The following is a 13,285-nucleotide window of genomic DNA, read 5'->3' as shown; positions in this document are numbered from 1 at the left end:
AAACAGAGGGAAAACAAGCCGCCCCCGCCAAGTCCAGGAATGCCACATGAATCCACTCTTCAGATGGACTGCGGTATCGCTACTATAGCAAATGACGCACTTTGAATAAATACATAAAGGTTTTTAATGCTGCACCCTCTCACCCCAATACTAACAGAGGATTAAGGACGCGGGGTCGAGCATTGGAGAATTAGGAAACAAAACCCCACAGCCCTTGCACCCTCGGTTTGGACCCCGTCCCTAGAAACCCCACCCATGGGGACAGTTCTCCCCCAGGAGCGCTGGGACAGAGGTGCTCTCGGGATGTCAGGGACGTGCGGTGGAGGCTGTGTGCAGGCTCCCTGCCTTTCAAGCTTAATCCCTCTCCCAGAGGAAAAGGAAAACCAACAGACAGACATTTGGGAAAAAAAAAAAAATTCCAATATTTGGCAGAATGCGTTAAAACTCCCAAATAACCCAAGTTTAGAGAACCAAACCACTTTCAAGGACTGCAGAGACTCGGGTTGCCAGCACCTGAAGTCCCTGCATTGTTAATTACTCAGCGTTTAGACAGCAATACCCCCTTCTGAAAGGGATTTACGGTCTCTTTAGGAGACCGGACTCACGCAAGTTTTATGGCCCGGATTGCGGACGCTCGTCCCCTGCAAACCTGCCTCTTTCGATAGGACCTGCAGGTCCCTGTGGGGAAAAAAAAAAATCTGCTGTACTCTGCGGTGACACCAGTGCTGTAAAAGCATCAGCTGGCCCACGCGCTGGACGTGACACACGGGAGACCTACAGCTAAGGGAGGTTTTTCTTCCACACTAACAGGTTTTCAAGCCCATCTTAATCTTTCATGAGCATTATCCTCAAGTCTCCTTTTATGCAGATTTCTGAAAGACGACGTCTGATTTTGCAACTCAGATGTTCAGCTTTCTGCATTGACCCACTATCACCCACAAAGCTCCATCTCAAAGCTTCATTTATCGTATTCCAGCCTGCAGAAATCTCTATTTGTAGGGACACTGATGGGAAACAGCTTTTCCATCTCATACAGTCTTCGAACCACACTGTGCCAATCCCATCTGGTTATTTAAGATCTTCCAGGTCCTGCGCTATATACCAAAGAGAGTTCAGACACTTGCAAACCTCTGACAGCAAACTCACCATCTCAAACCATGCCATTAAAATCCCAAACCAAAGAGGACTGTACTCTTAGCATGCTTGTACAAGTGTTCCTGTAAACCTTGCCACATGGCAGCAGCCGCCAATGGAGCTGAGCAGGCAGTGGGCTACGCCGATGCTCCAGCACTGACTTCTGGCATCCTTTCTGCTGCCGTGGCTGTCCAGCGGATGTTAAAATCAACATCCCAGATACCAGTAGCTGTAGAAACCCCACAGGAGGTTTTATACACAAGATCCAATTCCAGTAACTGTGTAGGTTTAATAGCCATAAAAGCTTTCTGCAGCTGACCCAGAACCACTTTGGCAGGATTTCATTCTGAACTTCAGGTTCACCTAGATCTGACAGACCTTACGAGGAGTCTGCCCTTACATGAGATTTGGGATTGAGCAAGCACGGCGACTGCACTGGGTCAGGGACTGGTTCCTGGAGCAGCTACAACTTGGCCATCCCACCTTCCCCTCCGAAACAGGAGCAACCAAGTACCTTAATATTTTACGGGGAGCACAGCACGTCACTGCTGTCCCACTTCTCCCTTGTCCTTGCTCCCCAAAGAGACCAAAAAGGGATGGTGTTGAAAGGGAGGGGAAAACAACAAACCCTTTCCTTTTCCACCCCACAACTGACATAACCCCCTCCCTTTCTCCTCCATCTTCTGCTTCTTTGCAGCACTTCAGCTAAAATGAACTCTTCACATACAACTCTCTCATCCCTCTTCTACCAGCGCTCAAGTGCCAGGATGACAGACCATACAGTAACCGGTACCCAGTCTGAATTTAAAGCAGCTCATTGCCCCTGAGGTTGCAGGCTGCAAGCCTTACCTTTGGTTATGCCACAGCTTTTTGCACCTTACCCCCCTGCCCCGCCACAGGTTCCCAAAGTCCTCCGAAAGCTCTCGCTGCACAAGGGCCCTGCAGCAGCGATTTCACAGCTGAAGAGGCAAAGTAGTTACCTCAAACCCCGCAGCAACCCCAGGCAGAGCCAACGCAGTCTTCTTTGGTCTCCACATCTACTCTTACCCCTAAGCTCATCTTTAAGCTTGATGCTTTAAACAGCATGCAGGACAGAAATCCCAAATGGGAACAGCATAGAAGGTAACTCCCAAAAGCCAGCGCTCAAGCAGATCTCCATCCGCTGTTTGGGGGTCAGGGTTGCACAATCTAAAGGAGGCTCAAAACTGCAAACCACACACCACGACTGCGCTTTTTGGCATCCCTTTCTATTATTCCCACACCCTGCCACAAGCCAAGGTCGAGCGTGCATGGCCAGAAGGGGGAGACAAATTAGAAAGGACTAATTTAACAGCCTTAGAAGCAGAAAGCATGCCTACCCGTAGATATCGAGCACGCCGATGAAGGAGTGCTGCTTGACGGTGGTGTGCAGGGCCTTGTTGATGTGCTGCACGATCCAGTTGAAGAGCTGGGCGTAGATGTGCTTGGCCAGAGCGTTCCTGGCATTCACCACTTGCTGCACGGACATGTTCTTCACGTAGGTCTCGGCCGTGGTAACGAGCTTGCAGTGGCAAAGCCAGTGCTGCATCTGGCTGTGCTCAACGCCCAGCAAGCCACAGAAGTTGTTCAAGTGCTCATCCTCGCTCTGGGGGTAACGAGAAGCAAAGTCAGCAGGTTAGTGACGCTCCAAAACTGGAGTTTTAACACCGGGTTCCCAGATCAGTGCAAGAAATTAGCAGCATTTCATAACTATCTAGGGAAATATTGCGTTTCTCTGCAGTTGACAGGAAACAAAGGCAATGAGCACTCATCCAGTTGCGCTAGTCTTCATGGAGACGGATGAAACGGCTCACGCGGAGCTCTGAACGGTGGCACACCCTATGGCTTTGCTCTGGCTATCCTTCAGATCTCGATTCTCGTGAAGAGCAGATTTCCACAGTGACTGCCAACAGGAAAGAGCACTCTCCGCTTTACTCCTCCTTGAGCTGCAGCTACACGCTCCTTCAGAGCAACCTTGATTAAGCCTCAAGTTAAAGCTTAGGGTATGCCATTACACCAAACTGGCCCCATTTTGAATAACGAAGTTGCAAAACGGGCATTACCAGAAGGGGTTGTGTTTTGCATAATCAATAAAATGAAACGTGAACTTCATTTTCTCTAGTGCGTAGTATTTTTTCCCCCCTCAAACTAAGACAAGGCAGTTCTGAGTCTATTATGCTAAAGATAGCGGGCACTGCCTTTTTGACAATGAGCAATCAATTTCCCTTTCCTCAGTGTAATAATACATATCTAAAAGTAGTAAATTGTTACCAGTTAGATATGTGCTTGTATAGAAGCTGGCTGGGTTTGGGGATGGAAGGAAAAATGCATTTTAAAAGACCTCTAGGATGCTTTTCTGCTCTGATACCTTTTTGACCATGGATTCAAAGTCATAGCAGGGTTGATTTAATACCATGCAATTACATCTGAAGGTAATTAAACAACATGAACTCCATTACAGAACTCAACATTGTCAGAGCAGACCACTTTTACATATCCATGTTGCCAAATATCAAGCAAATTACCCCCAGCATCCAACTAATTGCACGCAAAGTTATCTCAAGGGTACCACTAAAAGTGTGTGCAGAACCCATTTTAATACTTTAATTAGAAACAAACGACCCAGTCTGGGATGCAACGATAATTGACAGGACAGTATTTTCCATATAATCACTTTTTTCCCTTCCCTGAACAAACACAGAAGCAGAAAAACCACCACTAAGGCATCTTTAGTCTTATTTATTGTTGCTAATTAACTGTGCAGTGCTCCTTCGAATACTGGATGGCCACATTACAAGCAGCAGCCTCACGGCTTTGCCTGTAGCAAAGCGGTTGTAGAGCATCACACCTTCTGCTGGTGGGAGTCACCGTTCCCCCAATACTCTGCGCACCGAGCCTTTTAAGAAAGCAGGAAGAGTTAAAGATGGGTTGGGGCTTAAGGTGGTAAGCGACCTTCGAATCACCTCGCTTATGGGCTGGCTAGAGAGGAGAAATAATGCACTACCTTCCAGGAAAAACAAAGCAACCAGGAAATTATGATGCGTTTTCAAAAAAAGCAGAGAAAACCAGGAGGAAAAGGGCTTTCTACCAAAGGATACTGCTGCGAAGCTCAACACATCCAACGTGGCCCAATTTATGAGCATACAAAGCTCCCCACGTGCCCCACTCCTGCTGGTGACCTACCGATATGCTACAGGCATCGCCGTCTCGTTCCGCTTGGATTTCCAAGTTCCCTAGGTGCAGAATGGCAGCAATTATCCTAAAAATGGTCATCTGATGAGACTCCTTCACTCCTACGGGAACAATTGATAGCTGATTTTCACAACAGAAGACAAGCTGCAATTTTCAGTTTATTTGAAAACGCTTGCGGTGTTTGATTTCCTTCCCGGGCTGTTGGTTTTCAGAGTTATCAGACCTCTCCCAATAAACTCACCACAAACTCTCAGTGAAGTCATCGCTCAAAAATGACAGCTGAGACGGCGAGAGGAGCTCCTCATGTTATTTCTTTACCCCTAATGATTGCATCAAAGCAATTTCGTCACAGATGGGTTCAATACTATCGTGAATGTGCACGAAACCAAGGATGCTACTCCACAATGATCAAACAGGATCAGAGCTACAGGGGCTCTGCGGCTTTTATAGAACAAGGAGTTGCTTCTCTGCGAACGTAGTCCAACAGTGAGATCTCACTGACACCTGAAGCACAGAAATTACAACTTACTGCCAGTGTCCCACAAACGGAAGAGGAAATTAAAGCCGTGCACATGATGCACAATGCCTCCAGACTGGTGCTACAGCAAGTCACCAGGGAGGTGACGTGAAGCTCTGTCTCACGGTCCCCAGTGTCCCAACAGGAGCTACACGTTGTGGGTCTTCGCTGGGGGTGTAAGATGTTATTGCTTTATATATTTTTCTGGCAGGCTTTTGCAGGCATTCCCAGCAGGAGCTTTGCTCAGCAGCAGCCTGCACACAGCTTTCTTTCCAATTCCTGCATTTTTACATCCCAACTGGGTTTTCTGTGCCCCTTCTGTATTCAGTGCTGGTGTCCTAATTATCCACCCAAGGTCTGAGACATCACCTGCTGGTTTTTGAATTATCAAGAGCTTCCCTTTCTCTCTCTCGGGACTTTTCTGTTATCAGCACAGTGAAAAATATTTCAAGGTTACGAAAAGGAGCAATGCTCTGTTGTTACCTGGCACTCTTAATTAGAGTTAAGCAGGGCTAGGGTGGGGATTTGCAGATAAATCTGACTTCTTGTTACACATAAAAATGCAAGACTAGAAAGCGTAGTAGCAATTTCACCAGGCCCTGAACAGAAGCAGACAGAGCTGGGCAACACTGAAGGAAAATGAGAAAAGGCAGAGCCAGAGGAAGCATGTGAAGAACAGGAAAACATCATCAAATTGGCAGCGGAGGAAGAAGCTCGCGCAGTGCTTCTTCACAGGGACCAGCAAGGAGACAGGGGGTCTGCTTGGGGAGGCAGAGAAGGGGACCAAAGAGAGACTACACGCGGCGAGGGGATGGGGAGAGAGTTCCCTGGGGATTACAGTCCCATGGGCAAGTTTGGAGAAACCAGTGGAGTCGTATTTTTTTGAGCAGTTAACAGTTAGAATTCACACAAGACGGACAAGAGGAGGGTAAAGACAAGACTCCGCTGTCGCCCCAAAGAAAAAGAGATCGAGCCCATCTAAAACACAAAGAGGACAAATATGGGGGAAATGTTTACAGTTCTAACACCTGAAATGAGTCCCCACGCTTGCTGCCGGCACAGCGCGGTGGCTGCGATACAGCTGCTCGGGGGAATTTCACAGCTGGCTGCCAACTGCATCACGAGCTCCTCTCCCAACACATGAAATGCAATGGAGAGGCACCGAGACTTACCGGGATTTAAAAACTTGGTTTCAGATAACTATTAATAAACTCTGGGAAAGTTTTCCCCTGCAAAAATTGTTTTTCTTTTCAAACAGTCGCTGCTGCAGGCAGGCTATGGCACTGTGTAACCGTAGCGTGCACGGGTGGTTGCGATGGTCCGAGAAGTGACATCACCCTCAACCCAAATACAGATTGAACTGCAGAGTAATAGCTCTTTTCCTGCTTGTAAATAGGGTAAAAAAATAGCAAGTCAAAGCTGCAGCACAGCTTTGACTCCAGGATGGTTTATTTTGGTTTCTCTTAAATTCGGTGTCCTCCTCCATTTCACTGCTGCTTTGCAGATAGCTGTAAGAAACACTTCTGCAGCTCATACTAAAGAACAAGGTAAAGCCAAGTAGGTCAATAGGAAGATGGATTTATACCTCTTAGTGTTACAGGACAGCCATTTAATTCAGGCAAAATACTGAAAAACATTTCCAAGAGATTTCTGCTGGGAAGTCTCCAAGCAGAGCAACCCCTTACCAAGCAGGGTGAAGGCGTGCCTGGTTTTCTCAAAGTCATCAGCATCGTCCACGCCATCGATAGATGTGTCACCTCCCTGAGAAGTGTAGAAAAAGTCTTCGGCACATGCTAGGAGAGAAGAAACGGAAGAAATGCATCAGCAAGCAGTAGCTTTCCAGAGTGTGCATTGGGATGCTCCCCGTCCCCCGATCCTGCCCATCTCTGAAGGGCACCCGTCTCCTTTAAACCATGGTTTACTTAGAAATGGATGAAGTAGAACCTTGATAAGTGACTGTAACTACTTCTTGCAGTGATGAAACCCCTTCCCCACGCAAAGCAAGTTCAGCCGGGGCAGAGCTCTGGTATATTTGGGATTCAAATAACTGCTCTATTGCACAGGTGCATATTACTTCAAATACCGAGGTTACTATTTTCAATTTTTTTTAATCCTGTTTTACATACCCATGACCAATTCAGACATTTTAACATCTTTCCCATATAATGCCTTAAACCCAGGGAGCAAAGGGAATGGAGAAACACTCGCAGTGCCAGCATTACACCGTTTAAGCATCTGTGCTTTAGCAAAGTTATTTCAGGACGAAGCAAAGCTAAATCCTACGGAGACCGAGAGGCATTTCAAATGCAGATACAACAAGAAGAGATCGCAGGATTTATACTCACTTTAAAAAGCTTCACGTGCAACCACCCTTCCTTAAAACAAGGGCTTATTTGAGGCCAGAACCATTAAGATACGTGCCCAAGGCTGCCAGGCTGAGTCCTGGCAGTGCAGGAGCAGGCTTGGCCCGGAGGAGGGCTGGGGGAACCCAGGAGGTGGACAGCCTCCCCATCCCACCCAGAATTGGTTCTCAGCACCAGCTTCAACTCGTTTCAAACCGGGTAGGAGGAGAAAAGCTCAGAAAGATCATTAAAACTCACAAACATATTTCCCAAGTATCATGAAAATAATGAGAAAAACAGCCTACTGTGCGTTCCACATCAGCCTGCTGGTAACCTTTAAAATCACTGCAAATTGCACTTTTTAACTCACATTGCCACCAGAAGGTCCTCAGCCCTTCCCAGCCCCCCCACAGGCTTTTGCATTAGCTGTACTTTCAGGCTGTAAGAAAAACATTTAATTCTTTTTGGCATACAAAGCCCTGGGACCCAGAGGTTTCGGTAACTCTGCTCGTTGCCGGAGCATCAGGAACAAGGGGCAGAAAATGCTGATTGGGGTCAGAGAGTCGACGTCCATCCCGGTCCCCCCAGCACAGCAGGAGCTCACCCAGCCCGTGGACGGAGCACATCGCATTAACAGCTTGATGTTGCTGCATGTCGTCCTGCAAGATGCATCCAGGGCTGGCGGTAGTTGATGGGACCGGGATGTTTGGCACCCACTGCGCCACGCAGAGAGCAGATTACGGCACCGGTCAGTTAGGGCACCGCTCAGCTACACCGTCTCCAGCCAGATTGCTCCACCTTGCTGGGAAAACCCCTAACTATGGACGCAGCACCACATCCCTACCACCACGCGCCACGGAACACACCTCAAAGGAGAAACCCCCATCCCCCATCAGCCTCCAATTTTAACCATCCACGTTGGGATCCATTTCTACCTCGAGTCATCTCTGGTATAACTGACTCCAATATTTATATTTCAATACGGGTGCAATGATTTCAGTAACCACAGAAACCCTTTGATCCACTGCAAACAAATAAAACACATTCCTGCTTTGCACCATTGCCCCAGGCATCGTTAAGTTAGACGCCACGCTTCGAAAGGCACTGTGCTGCACACCGACTCCCGCATTTTAAGTCAAGTATTTTCTTTCTAGTTTAAAATCAAGCCTTTAGGATCGCTCTGACTGAAGAGCCAACACTTACTGGTTTGCTCTGCTGGGCTCACGTAAGTTTAGAGACTCTCTTTGTTTTCCAGCGTTTTGCGATATAAAAGAGAGTAACAACAATTCTTTGTATGTGCAAGACCCAAAGGAGAAGCAACAGCTCCTACTTTTGATATGGAAAAAAATACATCCTGCTTTCTGTCTAATAAAAGGTGGATTTTTACATCAAGATACTCCTTGTTTTGTATAAGCCTTGGGAAGAAAAGGTTGACAGGTAGGTAAGGTACAGCTTACATGAGGAAATAAGTTTGAGTTTTGACTAGTCATCTCGAGATACAGGCTAGTAAATCTGATGCAAAGCTGGTAATGAAAAAAAATCCCTTGAAAGAAAGGAAAATAAGTGAATTGTGCACACCTGCACTCACAGAAAGCTGCCCAGCACTAGCAATTCAACAGGTCAAGGCCGAGCCTGGTTCACCCCAACAAAAGCAGCTCACGGCACCCACGTCCCCGTCCCCCAGAAGCCATTCCCACCGAACGCGCGAGCAGCGCCGCATCTGCCAGCTATCAAAACATTTCGGGGAGGTATTTTTAAGCTATTGCGAGGTGACAGTGCAGGAAACACCAAAAGACACACACCTTTAATTTTGGAGAGAATCACTTCTTTTTCCGTTGTCGCATTTTACCCGAATGCACAAGCAGCAGGCTGTATGGATACCCGCGCATCCTCTGATACAGCAAACGCACAAGCACCACGGAAAAGCGCAGCTGGAGACTGACACGCGCTGACAACATAAAATTTTGAGTGGAAACGACCCAAGGCGGCTTCCTTGTGGGGCTAACGGCCCTGGCACCCACCGCCTCCTATGCCGCCAGCTGTTGCCATTACGCATTCTCCCTTGAGACACTGAAGTCGAGAGCCACAGTCACAAACAGCACAAAGACGTCCTGGACGATGCACCCGGAGAAGCAGGGAGCTCTCAGCCTTCAGTGTTACCAGTCACCACAAATACAGACGATGCTTTTGGAGAGCCGTGTTGAAAAGGACCGAGATTTCCTCTGATCCACACGTTCCCAAGAGAAAGGTGGTTTCATAGCCGGAGGGTTTCCCATATTAACTTGTCTCCCAGACTGGGTTGAAATAATTTATTTCTGAATTTTAAGATGCCAGCGGACAACATCATTACTCAAGGTATCTTTGCAAAAATGAAGCGTGTAACCCCATGGTAGAAACTCCTGAAAGTGCTCAAAAGAGATGTGCTCTGGGGTTGTGTGAGCATGCAACAGGACCAAACACAGGCTCTTTGACGGTAGCTGGGAAGCCACTGTCAGAGGGACATTATTTTGGGACCCTTAGAGACCAAAAGGAGCCCCAGGTCCATTACAAGCCTTGACCTACGTTTCACACTAGGGCTGGTGCACAGTGAATCATGCAAAACCTTCACCTCCCACCCAGGTGTCCTGGGACAGACATTAAGGTTATGCCTAGACAGTCTCAGAAGTTATCTTATGCCTTAGAAAATTAATGGATGTGGTTGCCTGGTTTGGAGTCACTGGGCAGAGTATGGACTACAGTTGGGTAATGCACCGACGTTTACTGGTGACAAGAGGACAAGAACAGGAGTGCTTCCATTTCAGCACCAGCACTCGGTAAGTGTGGCCATCGTGCCTACAATGACCCAAAAAGTCATTAACACAAGCCCAGAATTACCCAGAAACTGAAAGCCTCTCTCTTGATCTGCCGCTCCTCTGTAGCCATGATGGAAACCTCTGTGAGACTCTGCAGCAGCAAGATGCTCTGCATTGGGATCACAACCTGCCTTCCTCACCGTTTTAAATCCTTAAAAGCATGTTTTAAGCCTCACTTCTCTCTTTACGCAACAGCAAATATTCGAGATCAAAAATGAATTACACCACATCTCTGCACCCCCTGCTGCAAGTGAGAAACCTCTTATTCAGGCATCTTACAGAGGTTTTGCTGCAAATCCTGGGAAAAAAACCAACTCGGGATACATCCCAGGAGTTAACCATTGAAAAAATAAAATGTATTCAAAGGACACATCTGTTCCTGCCAAGAGTCTGGCCAGATCAACCCACATTCACATTTAATTCAAAAGAGAGATCTTTATGCATACGACCTCCCTGCATCAGCTGGCATCTACCACGGCACGTGGTTCACTGTGGTTCTGCATGCAGTTTCTACAACATACACAGGCTTCTTCCACCATGGCTAACTTCCAGCAACAGCTCCGACCCACCAGCAGCGCTTGCAGGAGCCCGACAGCACCAACCAGCGCATCACAAACTTCATGCGCTTTATGCGGCAAGCTGCTACACAGCGGAGGCGACGAGGGCTGGTGTCTCATCCAAGGTGCCACATCCCTGGAGATGGCACGAGCAAACCTCTGCACCACTGGGGAGAAGCAGCCCTTCAAGCTCATCTCCCTTTACCTCCTCCCACTGAACAGGCACACGTGACCTCATCAATGACCTGCATTTCTAACCCCACCATGTTTTCCTGTTGCCATCACACCTAGGCAGCAGCTGCTGGTGCACAGGGAGGTGGAAGTACTTACTTAGTCCAAGGTCTTTGAATTCTGGAAGACTCGCCGAGGCACAGAGCTGATAGAAAATGTGGTAGTTGCGCTCATCCTCTGCCTACGGGGAAAACGCCGAGTTACCAGAGGCACGAAGAGGTTACAGCAGTGCTCCCACCCTCAGCCCGGTGCCCGCTGAGCCCAGGGCCACCCTGACCCCATCCCTTGCTTCCCACCGTCAAGAACCTCTCGGTGCCACCAAGATGACGGGGACCTTTTGCCACCTGGGAGAAAGGAGGTGCCAAGCCTTGCTCTGACCAAAGTACATTGCCCATCTTGCAAAGGAAATAAATAACTTTATATTACCTTCCATGCTTTATCCCTCTCTGGGATAACTGGGCTAAGTTAGCTAGCTAGCACCACGTTGCAAACTGACAGCAACGTAAAAAGAGGTGGCCTGCGCTCGTGGCTTCCCAAGGTTGGTTGTTTTGGGCCTTTTTGTAGTTGGGTTATTTTTTTTTGTGTAAGGACAAAAGTTTTGCGGGTGCTTCTGAGCTAGATCTCAAGCACAGACCAAGAAAGCTTGTCCTGAGCCCTGCACAAGAAACCCACGGGAGGTGCCGCAGCAGAGACATCAGCCTCCTCAGCCCTTCTCCTGCCTCTCCTCCATCTTCAAAACTGAAGACTGCTGCCTGCAATTTATTCTTCCTGGCTTTTTATGAGGTTCAGTAAAAAAAATCTCAGCAGCTGCCCAGAGAAAGGCTTTCCATGCCTGCCCAGTAGCCAGGCTAGGAACAGCGGTCCCTCCTCAGGGCTCCAGCCTGGGGCAGATAGAGGGAACAACCAGAGGCCAACTAACGAGTCTCCCAGGTACATATTCCTCCAGAACGAGGTCATCAAGTTGGGATCTGTCCTGGTTTCGGTAGGGATAGAGTTAATTTCCTTTCTAGTAGCTGGTACAGTGTTTTCCTCCAGAACGAGGTCATCAAGTTGGGATCATCAATAACAACTGCAAAAGACTGAGCCTGAAAGACATGTCTGGAAGTCATGTCCACCAAAAAAAGCTACTTTTAAAGCGATTTTTTTAATCCAAAGAAGAAACCTAGACTATTAAATTCCAAATTTACAGCAAGTGTACAGCACCCAAAAGACAGAAAAGAAGAAAAAACAGCACAGCCCCTCACCTGGAATACAACTCGTGATTTTTCCAACAGATACGTCCTCATGTTGGCACCAATGATGTGGTATCTTTTATCAAAGCCGATCTGAATGTATTTCCCAAAGCGACTACTGTTGTCATTCCTTGTTGTTTTAGCATTTCCAATCGCCTGCACGACACAAAATTAAACATTCATTTTTAATTTAATCTTTAAAATTATTTAAACATCTAAATTTGCAATCAGTGTTACATAAACAGTCATGGGAGGTTTTGAGGAAAACCCCTTCCCAGATGCAGAAGGCAGAGCAACGACGTGACTCTGGGGAGGACTCTTCGCTGAAAAGGTGGCGTCTCCAGAATTTTTATGGAAGAAAACCGCATATAAACAGAAATGAGTATTTGTACAGTAATTAGATTACTACAACCCAACAGCCACAGCACTCCTGTTTTGTCTTATAGGATGCCCCCACCTTTATTCACAGTCAACATTAGCAGCTTTCCTGGAGGAGATGCAGCTCGTTCCCTCCCTCTTGCGGGGCTTCAATCCATCTCCAAATGTTTGCGCCTCGGTCCATGGATTTGGTGACATGGCCAGAGCCCCTCCGTGCCCCTCCAGAACCTACCTGTCACCTCCCGGGCAGGTAACGCTGCCACAGGCAGCGGCAGAAGGGAGAGGAGAGAATCCAGCCCACGTACAAACATCAGGGGTGCAGCACTGCAAACACGTGAATGCACCAAGCAACCAAAGCAGCAACTCGCAGTGATACAAGAAGGTTGAAAAAAGTCAATGTTCCCATTCATGGCTACACCCGCCTTATTTTCTACCACCATTCCCCTGTCCTGAGATGATGAGCCTCAAGCAATAGGAGAAGCTCCAGAAGGGAATGGACGTGTACAGGAAAGAGCCCTCAGACACCTCTCGAAGGCTGGCTGCCTTTCCCAGGCTCTCCTTGCAGTCCACCTCAGCAAGCCCTGCCTGCTCCCTGCCCCATCCATTCACCACCAACCCAACCCCTCTGCTAGCTAACGCACCTCCTTCCCCCAAAGCCCATTTATTTACCCCTTTACCGCAGCTCACCCGTCTCCATCGCTGACGGCGCTCCCAGACCCACAGCCCCCACTTCCCACCTCCAACCCTCCAGCACGCACCCCAGACCATACATAAAAGCAGCAGGGCAGAGCGCACACACCCCATTTCTGCCCAGAGCCCTGTGCCCGTTCCC

The 13,285-nt window shown here is 48.1% G+C and overlaps 1 protein-coding gene across 1 annotated transcript in view; it reads right to left on the bottom strand.

Annotated features, from left to right (window-relative positions):
* MYO5B (myosin VB) overlaps positions 1-13,285 on the bottom strand; it is a 134,972-nt gene that overhangs the window by 96,015 nt on the left and 25,672 nt on the right. The window contains exons 6-10 of the mRNA XM_009273831.1: positions 12,088-12,231; positions 10,943-11,024; positions 6,547-6,654; positions 4,336-4,445; positions 2,493-2,758 (exon numbers count right to left, since the gene is read on the bottom strand). Of these exons, the coding sequence (XP_009272106.1) occupies positions 2,493-2,758; positions 4,336-4,445; positions 6,547-6,654; positions 10,943-11,024; positions 12,088-12,231 (710 nt within the window). The remainder of the gene's footprint in view (positions 1-2,492; positions 2,759-4,335; positions 4,446-6,546; positions 6,655-10,942; positions 11,025-12,087; positions 12,232-13,285) is intronic.

Source organism: Aptenodytes forsteri, unplaced genomic scaffold, assembly GCF_000699145.1.
Source record: "Aptenodytes forsteri isolate BGI_AS27 unplaced genomic scaffold, ASM69914v1 Scaffold31, whole genome shotgun sequence".
Lineage (NCBI taxonomy): Eukaryota > Metazoa > Chordata > Aves > Sphenisciformes > Spheniscidae > Aptenodytes > Aptenodytes forsteri.
Note: the sequence above shows the minus strand (reverse complement) of the source record. Positions and strands in the feature narration are given on the sequence as shown.